A 24169-nucleotide genomic window follows, 5' to 3' on the forward strand; every position below is an offset into this window, starting at 1 on the left:
GTTTAGGGTAACGTGAATCTTCTCCCAGATGACACTGACAGTCCTGACTCGCTGTCAACTGTAAAGGGAGACTAAAGCAACAAGCTCTAACTTAGATGTCTGTATTCAGATAAATCCTTCCTTGATTTGGGAGGGAGAAAGATGCTATCCTTTTTTCTTTCTTCTAATCACTTACTTGCTGTAATCCCATGGACTGCTGGCTGAGCAGCAGAGCGAATGCTACAGCAATCAGGGTTTGAAATAAAACCAAGGTCACCTGAGCTGAACAGGAGACTAATGAACAAAAGATGCACTTTTTCTGAGGAGAACAGATTTTTCAATGTGAGTTGTCAAAATATCCCTGTGAGTCTGCCTATAAATGCTGTAAGTGCTTCTGAAGCCACTTGCATCATCAGACCTGCCAGTTTTGCAGACAGTTGGTTTGCAGGAAGAGTGACTGAGACACGTCCTGGAGCTGATAGTATCCTCTGTGCCTGTACATGCCCAGTGGGTTAATATTTTGCCAGACAACCTCTAAGCAGTCAGTCCACAAGCTGATGGAAAAGCAGCCGTGTGGATGGAGACCACCTAGAAAACAGGTTGTGCTGTGTTTGCAGCTTTTCAGAATGGTGTTGGCATATCCTACGACTCTTACATAGAGTGGTCTTCACTAGAGGTAGAAGTGGCAAGCAATTAAATCACGAGCTGCTGTAAGATGGGTGAGTAGAGAATAGTCTTTCAGTCTTTTGTTTGCATCTAAAATACTCCCACATTTGCAGGCATGTCCGTGGGTAGAACAATGAGACCTTACTTCATCATGAAGCTGGAAACACAGTAGGACTCAGTGCTTTTATCACAGCAGCACTTATAATTAGATTGCATTCCTTTTGGTTCTTAAAGAGATTGCATTCTTTTTGGTTCTCAACACTTGCCAGAGAGATTCAAGGTCTTTTTAAAGTGGAAATGAAATAGCCTGCTCTTTGTCTTTCTTTTGCACAGGGTGCAGCCATATAGACTTCAGCACACTTCAAGGTTTTTGACTGGGATACTGAAGGTCTTTCACTGTTCAGAAGTGACAAGTGGTGCTGTTAAATACCCCTCTGCACTCAAATCGTTTCTACAAAATGCAGAAACTTCTACAAGACAGCACTGCATCGCTATTGAACGATGCACAACAAAAATGTGTACTCTGTAAGTTATGAACATTTCTGCTACTAGTTTCATCTAGTTCACCTACAGCTCTATCATATTTTCTTTAGGGGTAGCAAAAGGCATTAACTTGTTAGCTACAGTTATCATGTTCCTTTGATTCCTTTTGAAGCACTTTTCACTTAGATTCTTCTGCCTTTTCCTCTTAGGATTAATTTCTGATTATTAAATCTTTCACACTCTTTCTCCTATCTCCATCAGAGTACTAATGGAGCACTTTCAGTCCACTTGCCCTGACAGGACAACTTGCCCCGCAGCGCAGGAGGCACAGTTTTTGCTAATTTGCCCATCTGGCTTTAAAAACTCTGTTTTGGTCTCAGAGCCAGTGGATCTTGTTTACAGCAGTCGGAATATGGGTGATTTTGGACACTGTGCATGGAGTTCTGTGCTTGTCCTGTACATGGATACAATATTTACGTCATTGGGAAGCTTAATTCCATATTTGTATGATGCTTTGAAATTCTTAGGTACTGTGGAGAATAAATTATTGTTCATTCATTACGTGCCACATTGCAGTAACACACAGTTGTCTAAGCACCTTTTATTAACAATGCATTTATAGCTAAAAACTCATACACTATTGTAGTAGTAGGACTTTGGTCTACTTAATGTGACTTCTTTATAATTTTTAATTAAAAACTGAGATAAGATCAAGAAGTTTAAGTCTTTTATCAAATAAATGTATTTTTTCATGTCTGATACTTTCAAAAAAAAAGCTGAAGAGAGCCTGAAAGCTAAGTGTGTTTTGTGTGGCCATACCTCACAGAAAGTATCTCCAAGTCACCCCGTGTTTCATAAATATTGTGAAAAGAATTTGTACTTGAGAGGAAAAGGGACTTTGTCTTGGAAGGTGAATCTGGGCAACTGATATGACTTGGGTGGCCTCTTCCAGTCTTGTTTTTTTATGGATGAAGATTATCCAGAGTGTATTTTAATAATACGCTTGTCATTCTAGAATAGGTATTTGTGTTTTACTTTACATGTACATGATTTACTAAATACATACATAACATTATGTATTTGTTTGTGTGAGTGGGTGATACGTACACATATATATCCTGCTCTCCAAGAGATAATAGAACTGTGTGGTGGGCTGGTACTGAAGCCCCTGGCATGTAGATAAGCCAGTTTACCCACCGGCTCCTTCACAGTTTTGTGGTCTCTCCTTTCAGATCACTTTTTGGGGTTTTTTTTTAGAACCCTCCTTCCTCAGCTAGGGAGCTTTCTGTTCTCCAAACTATAGGAAACATGCACAAAAAGTTTTTCAGGTGACGCCAGACTGGATGGCAAACTCAGAGTGATTTCATTCCCTTGTTACTACTACTCAATTTTTTCCTGGTACTATGGAAAGAAGTCATTTCATTCTCAATTTCATCCTTACTTTCAAAGTGGCTAGCTAGATGTCAAGAGCAATCATTTGTGCTCACAATATTTGGGTGTGCACTTATGATATACACGCACGTATGATTTTATTATATGCTACTACAGCATCCTGACTGCTTCCCCTGAAAGGCCATCAGACTGACTGCGAGGGGACTACTCTGGGCAAGGAATGAGTAAGCCACCTCTTTTTCAGGTTATAATTACTACAACATAGAATTTATATCAATGCAACAATAAAATCAATAGCGGGTTTTCAGACCACCATAGCAGTTAGCACCCAGTCTCCTTAGTTCACCAAAAGCCTATAATGACCATTTTTCCATTTAAAGTAGTAGGAGGGTTAGTGACTTTAATAAAAACCTCCAGCTGGTGAATGGGAGCATTCTTCAAGGCGTGTGATACAGGAGCTCCATTGTAAGCTGTAGGCTGCTCTGCTCTGGTCAGGCTCGGCTGGACTCTTGTGCAGCTCAGAAGCTCCACTGAAGCCCAAGCAGTTACTGTGCCTGCATAACCATGGCAAGTGGCTTCCTAAAGTTGGCATAAAGCTCATCTCACAATTTCAGTTGTTAAAAAAGTTGCCAAGTTGCCAACCTTTGTACAGTTGATGTTCTTAATGCCAGGCTGTCTTTGTTAGAAATCAGAAGCCTAGCAGAAAGGAAAAACAAAAAAAAAGAGAGAAACACTGGAGATGCATAGGAAATTATCTGACAGGCAGGTGTGCAGACAGGCAAACCAATACGTATTTATCTGTTAAGTGCAATCATTTTCAGGTGCTGTGCAGAATCTCCAGCCATGATTGACACCCTGCTCTGTACTAGGTGCACTGTAGACACTTAATGAAGTGCAGTTCTGGAGTCGTAATGGAGAATTACTGGAGCTTCACATTGAACTGGAACAGCAAGTGCCTTACCACAATCAATTGTATGAAAGAATTTATAACGTGATTCAAGAGGACTCTGGATACTCCTAATACTATAAGATAGAGTAAATGGTAGTATTTTAAAGTACTTTTATTGTCATGTATCCATATGCTATCTGTAGTAGGAGATGAAGATAGCTATGGTTTATTAGTGTGGTAATTGAGGCTGAATGATGTGGACAATATAACAGGGAGGCAAATATATATTTACTCAGAATGCTTAAATGCTTCAGTAACTTTAGTGCATTACTCTGCTAACCTCTTCCAATCTGTTAAATATGTATTGAGTAGATAATGAGGCTATATTCTCGGTAGTGCAAATTATTTAACGTAAAGCAGTGGTTTAAAGCTACTAGTTGTGAATTATTACAAAACCTTTACAAAGTAAGTTCCCAAGATGAGGGCTGTAGATCACTGTCAGTTTAAAGAAAGATTTCTTCTCAGATTGTGCTGGTTCCTGTGTTTCCAGCTGCTAATTTGCACTAAAAATACATCAGTTCTTCCCTAATATTACTTTACCGTGGAAGTATTTACTGTGTTCACCAAAGTGTTACTGTGTCCTTGTCTTGCAAAAGCGTCCAAGACACATGGAGTCTCCTCCTCCAGGCATAACTGAGAGTATGAGCAGAGCTGACAGTCTGCTTTAGCATTTACCTTGCAGGCTGTGCATTAGTGAAAGGATGCTTCTTTCCCCCCACAAATAGCAGAAGGAAATGTTCCAGATTGATTTCCATTTCTCCTTTGAAGGTGACTAGAAATATTTCCAACATAATTGCCATAGCTTTTGATAATATTACTGTAATTCACGTTATGTGCATTTTTTCAACATAGAACTTCTCCTGTGCATCCACGAATTGCCTATGGAATGGTCTAAACTGAAATAAGAAAAGACTATTTCAGTGCAGTGTTTTAAATGTACTTTAAAATGTATTTTTGAAATACGTTCTCAGTAAGATCTGTTGTATAGGTTCATACTTAAATACAATGCAAGTTTAATGTAGATGTTTGGAAAATAATTAACATCTTCAGTGTTATTTTATACACTTATGAGATGCACAGTGTCTGTCGCTTTGTACAGATGGGACTTCCTCAGATGTCATAGGTATAAATATAAGGGATAAAATCCTATTCCCATTTGATTCAATAGCAAAACTCCCTCTGGTTTCAGTAGTACTAACATTCCACCTTACTCATCCAAAGCACGCAAAACAAGACTAGGATCTAGAAAATACCATTTAATGTATTTGCCATTTAGCAAAAATCTAAATAATATATAAAAATATAAAGTCAATATAAAATATTATTACCATTGATAATAGCAATATATAACATAACCAAGAGAGAAGGCAGTATGGGATTGAAAAAAGTAATAAATAAACTGAGAGAAAGAAAACTTTTAAGGTTACTGAGGCAGTAACTCTGGTCTTTATTCCAGAATGAAATAGAAATAGATTCATCAAGGGGTCAGTCTTGCAAGGAGTTAATCCATGTTTTTAAAATTGTCTGGATGTTTTTCTGTGCAGTCTTTTCAGGTGATGAATTTGGTGAAACCCTCAAACGACAAGTGTATTCAGATGGCTCTTACTGACCCCATCCCCTACTTCTTGTGCAAAGAAAATCTCACCCTGCATGTCTTATGCACATGACATACAAGATCCAACTCAGCTTCCACTTGGGGTGGTTGCATTAAGAGCAGCCATAGGTTACTCCATATAGCTCCCTAAAGCAGTCAGGTTCTCAAAGTAGGTGTGTTCATGGATGTAACATTTCCAGCTTGGAAGAGAAGAGTAATAAAATAGGCACCATATTAAAATAATTTGTCTCAGTGATTCTCAAATTTTGTTTAATTTTTTCATTAATGGGCTTTAGGGATAGTAGGAATGCAAAATTATTTTGTGATATAAAAACCATCCAAATAAATTAACAGGTGGTGCTTAAATGAGAGGAGGAGGGAAACACGCTTAAGATGGGGTTGAAAGGCAAACTCAGAAGAAAGACGATTATGTAGAAGAATATTGTGTCTTGGAGGAGAGAATTATTTTGGACTTGTTCAAGTGGATGAGCAGTAATTAAATTATATTTGTAAATAAACAGATTCTTTCACTTATTCAAGGAGCATTAAACTAGAAATGAGCTCAAAATAAGCCTGGTGATTAGTGTAAAACAGTTGCATTTCTGACAGGTAACCACCATTTCTGTTTGGTTGTTTTAGTCATAATGCAGACTGAGAGTGGAATTGAGTTCTATTTGCATGTCTATAAAATGCAGATTCAAGTCTAGTGTATGTCTGAGACATATGGTATGATTTTTTTATTTGGTTTGATTGTCAACATTTTTCATTATGCAGTGTAGATTGATAGAGATGAAGACATCCCAACAGAAATTTCTAAAGGTAGATGCTGTCTTGAGCACATGTTTAGACTACAGAAGATGCAGGGGCATGAAGCTGAAAACTTCTGAGCATCTTCCGTTTCTTTTGATGTCTGTAGGAATGAGAGTCTGGATTCATAATTTTTAATAGTGGCATTTTGAGAGTTTAACATTCCTTTTTAAAAACCACCTTTGTTATGAAGCATGTAAAGAAAGAACTAGACCCATATTTTTCTATGATTACCTATATACATATTTCCAGGGGTTTTTTTGCTTGTTTGTTTTGGTACAACTACGACAACAAAATGATTGTCGAGCTAAAATGCGTTCACTTCAAACTATAATGCTATCTTTTTAGCTGCATGAAGCAAGAAGAAGATAATGGCTCTTTTCTGCCAATGCACCCTCATCCTCCTTTTAGCTACCTTAGGAAGGCTAGGAAAGACTTTCTTTCCTTACATTTCTAGAAAATAAATATTTTCTTCAGATCTACAGCTTCTCACGGGCAGATGATCACAATGTTCATGTGCCCTCTTTCTCCCTCAGAGAAAGACCCATGTTTATAGACAGTCCCAGTAGAAAGCCCCATGTTGTTCTTAAACCCAAGGCTTCCCTCAGCAATAGAGCTGTCTGCTATATGGCATGTAATTCTATACACATAATCATAAGGTCTTGTTTGCTCACAACTGGAAATACTTTGCATCTATCTTTCCTGTGCGAAGTCCTCCTCTCTACCATCCTAGACACATGGATGGAATTCTGCGATGGATAATTTTTAGAGCTCTGCCGTGCAAGGTGTCCTTGGCAACCAAAAATATAAAAGGCAAAAACTATGTTAAAATGGTAGTTTGTTAGGAGTAAAGAAGCCTGGCATTTACTTTTTGGTATTAATTCAGAACTTTCAGGTTCTTTTTCCGCTTGGCTCATTTTCTTCTGTGGCCCCAGCTGATCACTTTATTGGATGCCATTTGGTCCCTCCAGTGTTGGAAATTCTTAATATCCTTTCTAGCTTTCTGACACTGTGTTTTTCTTCTTGACATTCACATACTGTAAATATAGCTCTGCCCAGGACAAATTTCATTTAGCAGACAATGCTTGACAGCCCTAGTAAATTCAGAGTGATCTATTCATTCATCAATATGTGTGTATCATTTCCATTAAGCTCAATGAAATTTGTGTACAGCTGTAAAAACTATAGTCTTTTAACACTTTAGTATCTCTTCACTAATTGCCAGGGAGGTGTCACCAGTAGACTGAGATCCCTCCCCAGCTTCTAAGGCTCTGGGAGTGTTGATTTGAAAAAGAAGGAAGGATTAATTTTCTTATGGGTGTAGCTTTGCTTCTGCACATCTTGGCTGGTGTGTCTGTCCCAGTCTGCTAGGACACTTTCCTAACCTATAGCGTGTGGAGCACTGGTCCCTGTTGACCCAAGCTGCAGGCACTTGCTGGTTGCAGGATAGGGGTGCTAAAGCTTGCAGTTGCCTTGCTCAGACTGCAGGAGTGTCTCACTGTTTGCTTAGAAATGTCCTCACATGTACACTTGGGAAAGGAAAGGTTAGGAGGAGGAGTGGAAGAGGGAAGTATCTAATAACTTCACATTGTGTCCTAACACAATTTGACCATGTTTTCATTTCAAAGGTTAATATATTCAACTTGAATATGTTGAATCGTGTAAAGTAATATTTCAAAACATCCTCCAGGGAAAAAAAAAAGAGTATATATATGATGGTTAGCTTACTTTATAGACTAAAAAAGTGCCTGAAGATCTTTGTAATGATTTTTGTGTGACAGAATCAGTCAAATTTAATGATTTTGCAGGCCCCAGTTGTGGTTATATTAAAACTAATTGCATTACCCTTGCACAACTCATTGCTGTCGCTGCATAGTTTAAATATTTTATGTAGTTTTTAAGGACTGATCCTATTCTGAGGTGGGGAAAGATGCAATGATCTCTGCCATTTCTTCCGTCTCAAACCACAAGGAAACTTTCTACTATCACCATTATTGAGGTATTCATCAATCAACCCGCTGAATCTTCATGGTTTGATTTACTTGTCTTATCCTTTATAACTATTTTTTAAATGCGTGCCTATTGGTGAGCAGTTCGAGTATGTTTTTGAAAACCCCAATTAGCATACGCTAAAGAAGTGTGAAGTTCAAACAACTCAACTCAAGTCAGATTTTTGTCCGGTGAAGGACTTCATGAAATGGGTGATATGCAAGTATATATGTATAAAAGTATAAATGGGTGATGTGCAAGTATATATTGCTTTTGTTGTGCTTGTTGGAAGGACCTTAAAAAGCAGAAATTTAGTTCACAAAATGGTCTGCTGAGCTTTTAAAATCTTACTCAGAGAAGCTGTTTATTACTTACTCAGGTGAATAATAAAGGCCAATGAATACTGAAAGGCTTGCACGATCTCAGAATGAAAGCGGTAGGATTTTCTGCATGTCATAGTTGGAAGTTTTTCTTTTTTAGGTGAATACATGCAGTCAGTTTCTGATAGTATATCAGCACTATCACTTCTGCTGTAGCTAAAGAACAGAAAATGTAGGTTTACAAATTTGAAAAATTGTGGGATATAGAGCAGGAGAAGAATAGAAGATGTTAACAGGAAAGAAGTTATGGAAAGAGGCAACTTTGAACTAGTTTAATGGCACTAATTAATATTTGGTTCTTAGTTAATTCCCAAAAAACTCAGATATCCGAATGATTACTGAACGTCAAAAAGTGTCTGTGGGTATAAGGAATGGGGAGGGCATGGCAGAGGGCTCAGGATGATGCAGAGAAGAGGTAATGAAATCTCTATGGGAATATTTATTCTTTCAAAAACAGAGATAAGTATAATAACACTTAGAATTCATAGTGCACTTTTTTATTCCACATTTGCTACAGACATTGGCATTACCCCTATGAAAGCTTTTAAAATATTAGTGTATTAATAGTCGATGTGGGTGAGGCAAGGGAGGGAAAGGTTCAAGGAGGAAAAATTATGAGAGTTGGACGAGATGACAGAAACACTTTTTCCCAGGACTGGCACTTAAGCTTTGTCCTGTGCTGTGCTCAAACCTCTAGGCCACAGCTCTCCTGGGATATTGCGGATTACCTATGGATGAGTTTTCAAAGTGACCTGAAAGGCAGGCACTGTACTCCCTCTGAAAGGCAATAGCATTGAGGGTCCTAATATCCCAAGGCCTTTCTGAAAAATCTCATCTTACGTATGGTCTTAACCACTTCATCACACTCACTAAATAACAGCAGATACTTGTTAACAGAATGTGTATTAGTTACTGAAAATAATTTATCCCTGCTTTGGGGCTCCTCTAAAGAAATTATACCTCTCCATTCCTCAGCCTTCTATATAACACCTGAGAAATAATTGTTTTCATTTTTCTTTGCCTCATTGATTGTAGAATAAATAATCCATGAATAACTCCCTACCCTCATCGTTCTGCCGTATCTGGTGAGCAATAACTTTTGGTTCAGGCTGTTTAAGGGCAACGGCAGGAGGGATGGAGAGGGATGGAAAAGAGCAGTCAGACTCTTGAAATCCCTAAACCATAAGGCTGCGATATGGGCAGGTTGTCTCAGTCATCTCTTGTAGGTGAAAACCGTAATGATACTTTAATGCAGCTTGCTTCCTGGCTTGCTCTCCGAGTGAGAATTAATTACCGAATGAAAACATCTGCATTAGCGGCTACCGCAGCCCCAGCTCTCTGCAGGCGGGATGGTGCTCACCCCCCTCAGAACTAGGACCTCTCGGAGGACTTGCCTGCTGGCCGCCTGGCCCGGATCCCGGCAGGCTGGAGCTCGGGGAGCCGCCACCATCTCGGTGTGCGGGGGAGCGGCGGGGAGGGAGGCAGGAGCCGGCGGCGGGCGCTGCCGCTGCGCCCGGAGGGCAGCCGCGCCTCCCCCCCAGCGTCAGCACCGCGGACAGCGGCAGCGCCGCGGCCTCCCCGCGGCCCGGCCCCGGCCCCGGCCCCGCTCCCCGCCGCGGACCCCGCCGCAGTCCCCCGGCTCTGGCTCTGAACCAGGCAAGGGAGGACGAGCAGGGTCCTGGAGGCCGGAGGAGCGCAGAGGAAGAGGGAGGAGCTGGAGGAAGCGGAGGGGAGGGGAGCGCTAGGGAGAGGATTTTCCCTTCTGCTCTTTTTTTTTGGAGGGGGGAGCGGGGAGGGAGAAGGTTGCTGCTGCTGGTGGCAGCGATTCCTCCTGCTGGAAGATGGTGAATACATGAGCAGAGAGGCTCTGAGCCTGCTCCTCTGCCGCGGGAGTGTCTCTCCCTCCCTCCTTCTCCCTCTCCCCTCTCCCTGCTCCTGTGTGCGTGTGTTTGGCTCCCCGGCTGCGTGTGCGTGTACACTGTGTATATATATCTGAGCTGGGAGGTTATTGCGAGCTTCTCTCAGCAGCGCTGCTCTGTGCAGGAAGAAGGGCTCAGCTGCAGTGGTAGCATCAACAGCAGCATTAGCAGCACCAACAGCTTTTTCCACCTCTCTCCCTTCCCTTCGTCTCCATCTCCCTTTCCCTCCCTCCCCCCCACATCTTTTTGGGGATTGTTTTTTTAATTTTTATTTTTCTCTTCTACAAGCCTCGTTATTTGATACTTCGTGATGCTTTTTTCCACCCCCGAGAAGAATTTTTTGTCCTTCCTCTGAGAAGGAGGCACAGACACATACACACACACACAAACACAGAGAAATAAGGGAAAGAAAAGTACCGGGGACTTATCCTGCTGCTGCAAACCCAGAGACAGCAGACGAAGAGGGGGGTTGGCTTCTACCCCAAGGTAAAGCCCTGCCCCCTTTACCTCCTCGCCACCTCCTCCGAGAAAGAGAAGGAGAGAGAGAGAGGGGGCCAAAGCGGAGAAAAGCAGGTCTGCTGCGGCTGGCATTTGGAGTACCGGGAGCCAGGAAGTGAAGGATGGTTGTGGTTACCCGAGCTGGCTGCAGGGCAGCTCTCTTCCTCTGGATTTTCAGCAGCATTAGCTGCAGAGCCAGGACTGCTCTGCCTGCATCTCGTAAGTACCCTTTCCTAAGAAGCTTGCACAATTTCAGGTCTGCAATAAGCCAGAGGGGAATTCCTACAACTCTGGGAGGTTGATTGTTTTTTTCTCTGCTGGTGAAGCTTGCGTTTGATTTTCTGTGTATTTGTATGTGTATGTGTGCACTGAGGTTTGACACTGTTCAAAAGGCTCCCCATCAGATCTTCCTTAGTGTAGATGATTTCAGTGGTAGCTGGTGTGGAAAGTTGAAAGACCTGCTCTGTGATATTGGTTCTGCAATGGAGTCAGAGGGGGAAAGGAATCAGACCGAAGCTGTTCAAAGTTTGGGGGTCTTTTTTGTTTGCTTGGTTGGTTTGTTTGGGTTTGGTTTTTTCCCCCCTTCCTCAGAAGGTGTGCAATTTGCATTTGGAAGTACTTCCCTTCCACAGTTGTGTGAGGGAAAAGAGATGTGAGCAGTTTCCATAACTAGTGTTTTCTCAAGGAGCAGCAAGAGGAAATTTTGTCTCATTTGAAGAGGAGAGAATGATGGTGAGTTGATGAGAGGGAACTGAGCCAGGACAGCTTTTCTTGAGTGAAGTTTTGCTTCCCATCGTAAAATAAGCAAAGGTATTTTAAAGGAGACCAGCAATTGCCCCCTTAGGGGGGGCAGAAATATTAGAGAAATGATCAAGCATCTGCTGAAACGCTGAACTTCAGACCGGAGGAGTGCAGAGCACCTGCACAGGACCCAATTCTCTTACCAGTGTGAAAATGACAGGGTGCTCATTGATTTCACTCGGTGTTAGATCAAATCTTCAACATTGCACTGAGCTGTAGTTCCCAGCAAAACATTTGCAGGTAGATGTCAGTGTTAAGTATTCAGTTGTTTCTCTTCAGACCACGTAAAGCATTTGCCATTTGCAAAGTGTTTTTGAAATGAGTGCTGAAACGAAGCAGTGCATTTTTATAGAATCGTCAAAAATAGACACTGCTGCTGACTTCCTCTGCTGTTTATAGAGGGAAGAAATGTCCTGAGATGTTACAGAGAGATGTGTGTGTGAACGGGGGCTGATTCTACTGACCAAGCAGGGAGCTGTCTTAGAATGTGGTGTATGTACTGCATAGAGATCTATGTGGATCATTGTATTTATTTATTTGCTTCCTTGGGGGCAGGAAAGAACAATGCAATGATTAGGGAACTGGAGCACTGCTCTGCTTTCTGAGTGGGTTTCTATCTGTTATCATCTGATACCTATTGAAAAATAAAACAATGTTATTGTTCCAGAATTTGCTTACACTTAGGCATTTATTTTTGTGTCAATAGAAAATGTACAGCAGTGTCTGCATTGTATCTAGGTCTCAGAGGCTATAGGATGTTCAGTTATTTTTCTGCCTTTGATATAGAAGAAATATTGATCCTGAGATTTGCTGCTTAGTTTTCACCGGCTATCTAATTTTTCTTCTGAATATTATTTCTTCACAGTCATCTCTCAGTCTCTGTGTAACAGGAATATACAGGGGAAAAAAAGATTTATGATTTAGGTTGTCAGAAATCTGTTCTTGGAAAACAAAGTTCCCTATATTGCTTTTCTATAATCGGATTTCTGAGCTTTTTTTTTTTGTCATTCAGTAACTAATGGCTGTAGTTTAACTTGGAAATGACCTACAGTGGGTTATCTGATTACCCAACAAACAAATCTTTAACTTTCGAAAGGAGTTAGTTGAGAAGTTAATGGTTGTAGCAACATCACTATAACCAGAAATTCCATGAATAAAGGATAAATGTAATCTGAATTATAGCTTACTCATATACATTCCCATCATGACAATTTTTTTCCCAGATATTCAAAGATTTCTTTATATTAATTCACATTCCAAGAGCTTATACACCACACTCCTTATGTAGTGTATAGCATTTCATCTCTGACTCACTTCTGAAAGGGAAATGGAGCTAGATTTGTTTACTGGAAACAGAAATGTAGCTAGAAGTACACGTCAGCCTTAAAATTACAGAAGGAGTATTCACATTGCAGTACATGCTTTAAATTCTTGTAAAGACTTAGGGGTGCTTGGGAAGCGGTACCACAGGAGGAACTCAAGTGCTGTGTCACAGTGTTTTGGTGCACCGCGTAACTGGTTATTCTGTTGCACACTTTGATTTACAAACTGGTCACTGCGCTGTGTTTTCTGAGGTTGTTTGTCACTTTATATGCAACTGATTGTGAATGGCACTGGGGAATTTTGTTCTCCTTTGACAAGAGAATGCACTTAGTTTTTTATCGCTTTTATTTTTCTCGTCAGTTGATTTTGAACATCATATTGGGAATACTTCTGGGAGAATTAAAAATCAGGTGAAATGCAACTTTGATGTAAAGCTGGTTTCCAACCACATTTTTATCTTCTCCTCCATTGCTACTTTATGTTTTGACTTCAAAGTAATTAACAACAGCAGATTTATTCTTTACAGTATTTTTTAGGAAGTATGCAAAACACATGTTGTACAGTGAATTACCAATCCCTATAGATGAGCTTACTGTTCAATATTTTCTTACAGTCTGCTTGTGCTGACATAGAAAAAGATGTAGTTTTCAGAAAGAACAAAATTGGATGTCACTTATGTGAATATATTGCATCTCAAATGCTTGTTTACTTTGTGAAGTCAGTAAATCTCTCTCTGTCATTAAAATGTCTCTCAGTAATACTGATTCAGAAGTGATCACGTTGAAAGCTTTGAATCTCATTCAATTTGATCTCAAGATGAAGTGCGTGTTGAAAGCACGTCTTGTAGTACAATAAACATACACGGTGATACAGTATCACACACACTAATACTCAGATCTTACTGTGAATTCTATTCATATTAATGTTTTTCATACCTTGGCAATAAATTTGTCATATTCCTGCAATTTTTTTGAAATAAGCATAGAGGAATCAAAACACTCTTAACTCCTGGAATCAAGGCTAATGAACAGCTCAACCAGGAGAGGTCATCACAAGATAAAAAGTAACATGGAAAATACAAATTTAGCGCTTTATAGTCTTTTACATGGCTTAAAGATGGAATGATAAGAATATGACTGTGGGCAGACTGACTTTCACTTGTGTTCTTATAAAAAATCACACAAAGCAGTGACCTTGTCTTCTTAATGAGGATGGTAAAGGGATACATCATAGGATCATCTGCTTCTCTATGAAAGCAACTCACTTAAAAATTGCCTTTCCCAGCTAGGTTTTATTTTTGGTTGTGCCTGTTTATGTGCAATGCAAACCTAATCAGGACAGAACTATTCAAACTTCTAGTTCTGATACTTTTCGTGCTTTTGCAGTAGGACCCATACCACTGCTGAAGTTGAAGTTTAACCTCATTTTACAATAATTGATGCAGAAATCAAATAAGGGACATTTATAGTAAATCATTAAGATTTATGTATAAGTAAAAATATGCATCTTTTAGCTTTGACTGCATGGCACCCAGACTTTCCTTAACAGCTTGGGTGAGTGAGAAAAATATTTTAAAAGTGTAATGTCCCTTTTGAAGGAGCAAGGCATCATACAAGAAACTTCTTTTCAGGGGTTCTGGACTCTACGGAATTAGAGAATCTATCCTTCAAGTTCATGTTGCTTGAATGTTGGGTATGTGGGGATGTCGTATATTCTGTTAGACTCCCATTCAGGAATAGTTCTCTTCCAAATAATTTTTCAGACATAATGGTATTTTGTGAAATCTGGTCAGTTCCAGTTGTGTTTCTATTACATCTGATTAACATTTCTCAGTTTAGGTCCTGTTGTCTGGATGTAATCTCAGACATCCCACAGAATTTAGTTTCAAGTATACCAAAACATTTTCATGTAGGTTTAACATTTAGTCATTTTTCTTACCCCTGGGTGTCAAAGCACTTACAAACATACTAAACTTTTAAACTGAGGGCCTAAGTTTCCTTTAAGACCATAGCATTTCATAACATTAAACATATGCTTTCTTGTTTTTTCTTTCAGAACATTTTAGCTATAAATCAGACCAAAGTTTACATCCGTCATTATATAATAGTACTGTTATTTAAGGTGCTATACGTCACTGTGTAATAAAATTAACATTCAACAGGCAAAAACCAGCTTGTTAATCGGTCATTTCTTAACAACATTGAACTGAGTTACTCAGAGTGACTTTTTGAATGAATGTGCTTTCCCTAGAACAAACATCACCTTACATGTGAGTGAAATAGTCTGGTGTCATTGCCAAATTGGTGACAGCAGCTATAGCTGCGTCGGTGCTGGAAAGCCAAAGTTTCAAAGAGTCCTTAACTTCCGCGTGTGCAACACTGCACATAGCCGGATTGCAGACGTTCGTCTGTGTACAGAAAGTCTGATTCCAAGTTTGATGTGGTCAGTGGGCGTCGAATCATTTCCAAATGTCATTGAATTAATGTTTTAAAAACTGGGTTTTGCTTGGGTTCTTTTTGCTTTGCTTGTGGTTTTAGTTCAATTGTTTTTTTAAACTCTAATGCAATAATATGGAATAAGACACAGAAAGTACTTCGGTAAGTGGTCCAGTCTGCAAGGAAGTTTGAAGTTGAAGGCTATGAATTGAAAACTTGTCTCTGTGAACATTGGCTATTTCTTTTGCAAGGAGATGAGAAATGTTTTCTGTTTATCTCTTATTTTTTCACTCGGGTACTTATAACACAGTTAAAAGATTATTTCAGTTGATGCAGTTGTGACAGGAAATTCTTTATATATAATATATTAATCAGGCATTAGAAACTGTAGATGTACTTGGGTAACTCACATCACTATGGATGTGTGACAGACAATAGGTTTTCATTCAGGAGTTCTTTCGGAATTTCAACTTGGATCTCTAAATCTTACAAAGCATCAGATCTCATGTTCAATGCTTAGTAATTACAGCAGTATTTAAGACTTTGTAATACTTCTAATGCTTGGGGCAATAACAAACTATGCACAAACTATGGGGGTTTGCTACATATGCATAAGCTGACCTACCTCTGAGCAATTTGACTCATAGGTCAAACGTAAGATAACTGGTTAAATCTTGAGGTGTGCCACCGCCCATGTCTGTATTTCCTAAATATCAATCATGCTTGGTCTTGTAAAAGTACATAGACTTGCAAATGTGTTTCAGTCACTTCAGACAGAAAATGTTAGAGAAGCAACATCAGTCTTCATCAGATAAAACTCTGAGTGATTTTTTCATTTTGATAGTCTTCAAAATTTTAAAGAATAAATTTAAAATTATAGCAGCGTTTAGAAAGAGGTAATTTGACCAGGGCATGGTTTCCAAAATCCACATGAACATGGGATCCTTTTTTGAAAGATCAGGAAGATCTGTGGGACAAGGAGTGCAGTCTGGTAGCTTGAGCCTTCTCCCACTGAAGGAAATAGAAGTTGTGCCACTGATTTTAAGAACTCTGTGGTTCTGTTTTTTGTCAGTGAGAAGTTCATGATTCAGTCCATTGGTATGAGATGCTAGAAATGATTAAAAGGTTCTTCAGACTTCAGCCTTTGAACTAACATTGATTTTATCTGTATTACTCTTCATTTATTCAGCTACCTTATTGGCATTGCATAGGTAGATGATCTGAGACCACCAGCTAATTGCAGAACATGTTAAATCTCTAAATTTGGTGGTGTAGGAAATTGCAGGAATCAATTATTTTGAGCCATTTGCAGTTCCAGCCTCGAAGATATCATAGATATAATAAAAGTATTCCCAAGACTGATGCTGGACGTTCGCAAAGAACTGAGGCACATCTAGGTTTTGATAACTCTGCAATTTTACAAGCAACTTTACCAAGTTGAGACCTTTCCTGCCTGAGAAATTGTCTCAGTATTCATGCCCTGCTGTAGCAGCCAGCCATTTCCTATTGATAATTCAAAGCAGAAAAGGATATTGACATTCACATTCACCTCCTTCCTCTGCCCAAAAAAGTCTAGAGATTCTTTGGCTTTACAACCTCCTCTAGAGGTGGTTCTTTCAGACATTTAACTTCAGTGGTCATGCTATGCCCACTGAGGGACCGAAAGATTTATGTACACTTACAGTTCATAATTTGATGTTGATATTTATCAACGTTTAAAATATTTATCAAATATTTTATTTTCAGCTGTGTTCACACTCCAAAAATATGTTTAAAATAAATCAATGACTAAGATCCACTCAACACAGCTAGGGATTTCGTTGCCGGTTTTGCATTTGTATCAGTAAAAGCTCAGGTTGGGTTACAACTTCAAATGCGTAAATAAAATAATCAGATGAAAATACTTTCTAGTAGCCAGGGAGCATTTGAATGGTCTAGCCAAAGCATTTTCCATCCCACAAATGAATGTGATAGTTTAGAACGAACGTTTATTATTTGTTTCTTTAGAATATTTGAAGTCCCAGTTTAAAGGGAAAGTAACATTTTCTTGTAGAAATTCAATGACTTGTTTAGGTATCTGTCTAAATACAACATAAACCTTCTGTTTGATTTTGTAAAACTGCTATATCATTTATTATTTTGTAACCTTTGCTCAGGGAAATCAGCCATGCACATGCTACATTTCTCTCTGTGTCCTCTGTTTCTACAACATAGGAGTTATCTGCCTATAAGCATTTTTTCCATCAAATCTAGAGGTGTGTCACTGTCCATTTTTTAATCATCTTAATGGTGATAAAGACTTGGGTATGTCCCTGATTGAGTGTTCAATCATCTTGTATACTTACTCCAATATATGTTGTGAAACCAATGAAAACCTGGCATTTAGAGGGAAGGAGTACATAGGGAAGGAGATCAGCAGATGAGCTGAGGAGACTGCAAGGGTCCATTTCCATGAGGGACAGCAAAAGTTCTGTGATTTAAAGTTTGCCAGAGAAGAAAAGGAAGAATTACTGCCATAACGAATGGAAGCTTAAAAGTATATGGGCCTAATGCAATGGGATACAACACAGCAGGCAAGGGAATTGCAATATATTGTAGGTTTTCATGTCTTACACACTGGGTTTAAATGTCACTGGTGTAAAGTTCTTGAAACACAGCTTGAAATGCAGTTACATTGAAATGTGCTTTTACTCTCAGTTACATTTATGGAAACAGTAGCAAGACTATGGTTGGGGAAAAGCCCTGTGTATTAAAACCAAACCAACAAACAAGAAAACAAAAAATCTTTAATTTACACCTTTTAACCCAATTTTCAAACACAGATGCCTTACTAAGATCTCTAGGCCCTGCCCAGATTGCCAATGAGACATAGAAGGGGCTTGTACATGTTCTTTTCTCTTCCCTGAATACAGATAAAATTCAAATATCTTTAAAAAGGTGAGGAAAAATAAAAAATAAGGAATATAAATTAATTTTTAAACATAATTAAAAAAGAAAACTAATGACCTCCCACCATTGTTCTGGACCATGAAAAAAAAAAAAAAGGAGGGGGCTAAAGAGAGGTTGTCTCCCATATAATGACAGTAACATGTCATTTTGCCAGGGGAGGTTTAGTTTGGACATTAGGAAGCATTTCTTCTCAGAAAGGGTCATTGGCCATTGGAAGGGGCTGCCCAGGGAGGTGGTGGAGTCCCCATCTCTGGAGGGGTTTAAGAAAAGCCTGGACATGGCACTTACTGCCCTGGTCTAGTTGCCAGGGTGGTGTCAGGGCAATGGTTGGACTCGTTGATCCCAGAGGGCTCTTCCAACCTGATAGATTCTATGTGATTCTGTGAACATGTTTTCTTTCTGCTGAGGAATGGGGTCAGAGGGAGTAGTTTGCCCTGTTCACAGCACTGAGTTAGGAGAAGAGTGAGCTTCTGTGAGAAATGGAGTCAGGAGCATATACTGCACGGGGTGGGCTCTGCTGGCTGCATGCTCCCAAGCTCCAGCAAGCTGTACTCTCTAACGTGCTTTCCTTCGGTTTTACATCCAAAAAAGTTATGCTGCTGGGCATACTGTCAGTTACATGATGAATGTCCTACCTGCCTCTTCCCTGGTACGGCCAAGCTGTTAGAAATGATAGCAGAATTCCCTATAGATAAGGGATGGTATTCATTACAGTTCCAGCCTTCTTCCAAAAACACGCTGCAGACCGTGCACCCACTTGCTTCTGCTCTTAATTTATTTGCCGTTTCTCACATACCTCCTTTCTCATTTTATTAATCATCTTACTCCCTGCTCTCTGCCCTCTCCCCACCCTTTCCTCCAGCAATAAACTGACTCCACTGGCTTCTCTTGGATTTTCATTGATTCATCACCGTATCGAGTAATTTGCTGAGCCCAAAACTAAGGGAGATTGTCTTCATTGATTCCTGATTAATTCATCCGTATGTGAAAGCTAGGTACACAGGTAATAAATTGAAATTCCTTCACCGCTTAATTGCTGTGCCATAATCCTGGCATGTTAAATCAGATAATCAGATATTATGAATGAAGTTAGGATTCATTTTTTTCCAAAACCAGTTATTAGAATATCATTATAAGGAATGTGTTTATTAACTCTGTTTAGAATTATGCATAAAATTACTTTCAGACTTTAGGTCAATACAGTGCGTACATATTACACATATGGAAAAAACTGCATCAGAGGAATGCTGTGAGTGAATTATGGTCCCTGGGATGCATCTCCTCAGGTCCCATGGACTTGTGTACATTCAGTTTCCTCAGACAGTCTTGAACCTAATCTTCTCCTACAATGGGTGGGTCTGCATTCCCCCAGACCCTGCCTTGAGATTCAGGGGCTTGAGAGATATGGGAAATGCAATTGCCAGTGAAAACTTGAGGAAAAAATGTTGTTGAGTATCTCAGCTTCTCCATGTCAGTTGTCATCAGATGCTCTGTCTCGTTTATCAGGGAGGTACAGTTTCTTTTGTCTTCCTTCTGTGACTAACATACCTGTCAATCTTCTGACACATTTCCTCCCAGCATTGAATTGTCTCAGTCTGGGACTCCGTTCTTTATCCTGGGTTTATGACTTTACACATGGCCACGTTAAAATGTCTAATGGTTCCTTTTACCAGCTGACCTAGATGTCCCAAGCTTGTGACATGTAAACTTCAGTTTCGAGTAATCTTCAGCTTCAAGGAGTGTGTATTTTTCTGCAGTTCCAATAATAAAGATGTTGAATAATGAAGGGTTGAAAATCAGATTTCCACTGGTTCTCACTAGAAACCACTCATTTCCTTTGTTACAGTCACATCTTGAGTTATTTAGTGTGTCACATTTATAATAATTCTGTATCTTGGTTAAAATAGTGTACACTGACAGTTAAATGCCTTCAGAATTCGATGTGCGTACTATTACAGTGTATGCAGAAACAGATATAAATGCATATATATACAAATTTTGTGATCCACATTTGTATCTCAGCCAAAAAAAAGCCTTCAAAACACCAGGATACTTTGACAAGATCTATTTTTTATAAATCCACGTTGATTTGCACTGATTACATTTATAAAATTTTATTAATCAGGTTCTATTATTTTGATAGCAGCAATGTTAATTGGAGCGGCTTGTAATTACGCAGGTCATTTTCTTCAGTATTTTCACACCGTACTTTCTTTCAGTCTTGGAAGTTCCTTGGTGTTTGGTGCTTACTGAAAATCAGCAATAGCAATGCTCAGAGACCTTCTCAGATACAGAGTGCCCTGCTGGTTTGAAACTGCCCAGCCTTGTTAGCTTCTGTTTAACATCTTCCTCAGTTTTTATTAGAATGTAAATTGTTTGGTTGCCGCTCTGGGATCTGACTGCAGTCTTGTTTGTTTTCCTAACACTGTATGTATTTGTCTTTTCTACATGATTGGCAATTTCACCACTGGTATGTAGTAGTCTTTTGGTATGGATACTTTTGCTCCTCATGTCCTTTCTCACCTATTTTTTTTTTTTTTAATAAAAACAAACTTCCTTTTTTATTTTCTTTTTTTTTTTTTTAATTTTCCTTATGTTTTCTGTGCATAAATTAAGCCTTGTTTCCTTTTGCTTATAATTTTTCTATATTATTTTTCTGATTTACAGAATCACAGAATGGTTGAGCTTGTAAGGGACTACTGGAGGTCATCTTGCCTTGCTCAAGCAGGGTCACCTAGAGCAGGCTGCCCAGGACCATGTCCAGGGGGCTCCAGATGTTCAACAACCTCCCTGGTTCTATCTCCTCTCCAAGGAGGGAACTCCACAGCCTCCCTGGGCAACCTGTGCCAGTGCTCAGTCAGCCTCACGATGAAAAAGTTTTCCCTGGTGTTCAGATGGAACAGTTTGGTGTCCTCAGCAAACTTGCTGAGTGTGCACATCACCCAGATCATTAATGAAGATGTTGAACAGGACTGGAGCCAGTACTGACCCCAAGGGTACACTGCTCCAACTGGACTTCGTTGCTACTCTCTGGTCCCGGCCATTCAGCCAGTTTTTAATCCACTTCACTTCTCATGCAGCCCATACTTCCATCAACTTTTCTATGGGTATCTTATGGGAGACAGTGTCAAAGGCCTTACCAAAGTCCAGGTAGATAATTATAAACTCTTCTTCCATCTAACAGGCCAGTCATTTCATCATCGGTTTTTATCAAGTGGATGAAGCATGACTTGCCCTTGGGTCCTCCTTCTTGCCTTTCTTGAAGATAGCAGTGCCATCTGCTTTCCTCCGGTCCTCAGGCAGCTCTCTCAGTCACTATATGCGTTGTCAAACATTTCCTAACGTGTTTTTAAACAATTCCTGTTCACGGTCAAGTTTTTCTGTTTGAGCTCTTAAACCCTGAAGAGGTCTAGCTACTATTGCTACTAAATATACTTAATAAAGGATTTATACTTCCATCAAGGAGCAACCAAAATATTTCATTAATAATAGAAATACATATACAGAAAATGTTTATTTAGAACAAGATCTAGAAGACTAACAAGAACCCTTTCCAAGGCCAAACTCAGTAGGTCATCTGTATTCAAGTAAATCTTTAAACAAGTGCTTTAAAATAAGCCCATGAGGACATGCAAACATTCCTGAATAAGTCTTTGATAATGATGTTTTATTACATTCTTGGTTGCAATAGGACAACCATATACATAAACACATACTAGACCAAAGTAAAAGACTACAAATGACTATTCAGCTACAATTCTCATTACTGAATGATAGTATAATAGAAGTGTCTGTTCACTATATTGTTGATGTTAGTGACCCTAAATTTCAGATATGAATTTATAATTATGAGATGTTAATTCTGACCTATTAATTAAAATATTATATACGTATAGTTACATGTAAAAATATTTTATTTTAAAATATTTAATTTTTGCTAGCCTGAAAATAGATACATTTAATTAAAAAAATATAAATTAATGTCTTTGAAAGAGAGTTTCTGAAATGAGTGAGCAAATAGTCTTTGCATGTAGACATGCGTACAGACAATAAAGTTGTCTGGGTGTGTTTTGGTATATTGTTGGTAACAGATATAATGTTGTTGCATTGAGCTTCCTCTTGAGTAGATGGCAGAATCTTGCAGGGAGTTACATAAAATTTTTGCTAATTTTTGAGGCTTTACCTGCAATTCCGTCTGGGACAGGAGTTCCTTCAGGCAAGGACAGATTACTTAATAAGTCCTCTAAGGTTAATTTTAATTTGGCAAAATCACAATAAAAACAGAATCTGGAAAAAAGGCATACAATTCATGTTTCTCATCCAGTGATGAATTTGGAACATAGTGTGATATTTGCAATATGTTTATTGTAAGTAATTTTTAAATACCATGGGTTAATTGAGTATAAGTAGTATATTCTTGCCCTGTCTTCCACATGCTAATATTCCTGGGGGAATAGCTGTCATGCAAACATACAGGTATCTTTCAAATTCTTCCACTGAGCCTGGTCCACAGTTTCATAATTCTGCCCTGTCAGGTCTTCAGCTCAAAGGTGAGGTTACTCTATAATGTGTGTACTGGATACTTGATAATGTTAAATTCAAATGCATTTAGAGTCAAGCAGGCATGTAGGAAACAAGGTCTTCTGTGTTTGGGATCTGCTGTGTATAGGAGGAAGAAAAGAAACTTAAAGCATAATTTCTCTAAGCAAAAAGCTTTCTGTGAATTTGGAGTTGCAGAAGGTCCATGTGAGGGCACAGTGTCCTGGCAACAGTTCTCGGGGTAAGGCCTAGGAAGTCAATGGTAAGGTCTAGGCTGGTGCTTGTGTTGAGGAGTATAAGGCAGCTGTTTGTTGACGTCTGGAATGTGATTGTGAAGGGCTGCTCCTCACCGCAGCAGATGAGAGAAGCCCCAGAGTATCGCTGCTGGAGGCAACCCGATGCAATGTCTGTGTGAAAGCGTCTCCTCACTGCAGGAGAACAGTCCAGTCTGCACAGAATGAAATACAACATATGGCTGTTACACATCGGTGACTTGACTGGATGGGCCAATGTATCAGACCATTCTTTTTAGACCATGGAGGTGTTATGCTCTTTTTTTTTTAATAATTAAACACTTGCATAAATTTTATTACCAAAACCTTTTACAGATCTTACCTTCTCTCATACTGGTGTACAGCACCAGTAATTACCCTGAGTTCTGGCAAGGTTCCATTGGAGTTGTTTTAGTGTACCAGAGATGAGAATTTATTGCAGTTTAATTAGAGATTTCTCAGTTGTATTCCAGATACCAGCTATTTATCTCCAGTGGCTCTTTGAAATGAATCTTTCTGGTTTTCCATATAAAACTATTTGTGATGAAAAAAAATAGTCCTTACAGCTGAAAGACTTGAAGTTGTCTAAGTTCTTTTTGGGTAATTTAAACTCCTGATATTCAGCCATGCCAAGGCATTAACTGAATGACACTAGTTGGATCTTTACAAGAGGAACTATTGCAAGTGCTGTGAAATATTTTATCACATCACATATCAATCGTCTTCTCTTTGAGAATTAACATTGATCACAAAGTTATCTTCTGTGGCTATATCTTGTGTAGATGAACACAGACATAATTTTGTGGCTGACACCAAAGGTCTATGAGCTTTATTTTTATTATCTTCAGAAAACTTTCTTGAGCTTTCTGGGAGTCTCCCCTGTGATTGTCCTATTTAACTGAAATTCATAGAGATACATATGAACTGATTGGAATAACAGGAAGATATCACCGGACAGTGAAACTTCCATGAAGAGAACCTTTGTGAACCAGACCTTTTTTCCTGTTAATAAAGAAGGCAGATCAAGCTAATATGGAAATGTTGACTAGTTACTGGCAAACTATCACAAATAGACCTATGTAGACATACGTGTAGATAATGAGCTACAGTTCTTTTTTGAAGTACAGCATTTTAAAGCACAATGTATTTTAGCAAAATACAAAGACTGTCCACTTCAGCTAAAAATATATCCAA

At 39.2% G+C, this 24169-nt stretch overlaps 1 protein-coding gene across 1 annotated transcript in view; it reads left to right on the top strand.

Moving 5' to 3' along the window:
• Positions 1–10778: 10778 nt before the first annotated feature.
• CNTNAP2 (contactin associated protein 2) overlaps positions 10779–24169 on the top strand; it is a 974788-nt gene continuing 961397 nt past the window's right edge. Inside the window, exon 1 of the mRNA XM_068395817.1 lies at positions 10779–10875. Coding sequence (XP_068251918.1) covers positions 10779–10875 — 97 coding nt within the window. The remainder of the gene's footprint in view (positions 10876–24169) is intronic.

This window comes from Nyctibius grandis, chromosome 3 (genome assembly GCF_013368605.1).
Source record: "Nyctibius grandis isolate bNycGra1 chromosome 3, bNycGra1.pri, whole genome shotgun sequence".
Classification (NCBI taxonomy): domain Eukaryota; kingdom Metazoa; phylum Chordata; class Aves; order Nyctibiiformes; family Nyctibiidae; genus Nyctibius; species Nyctibius grandis.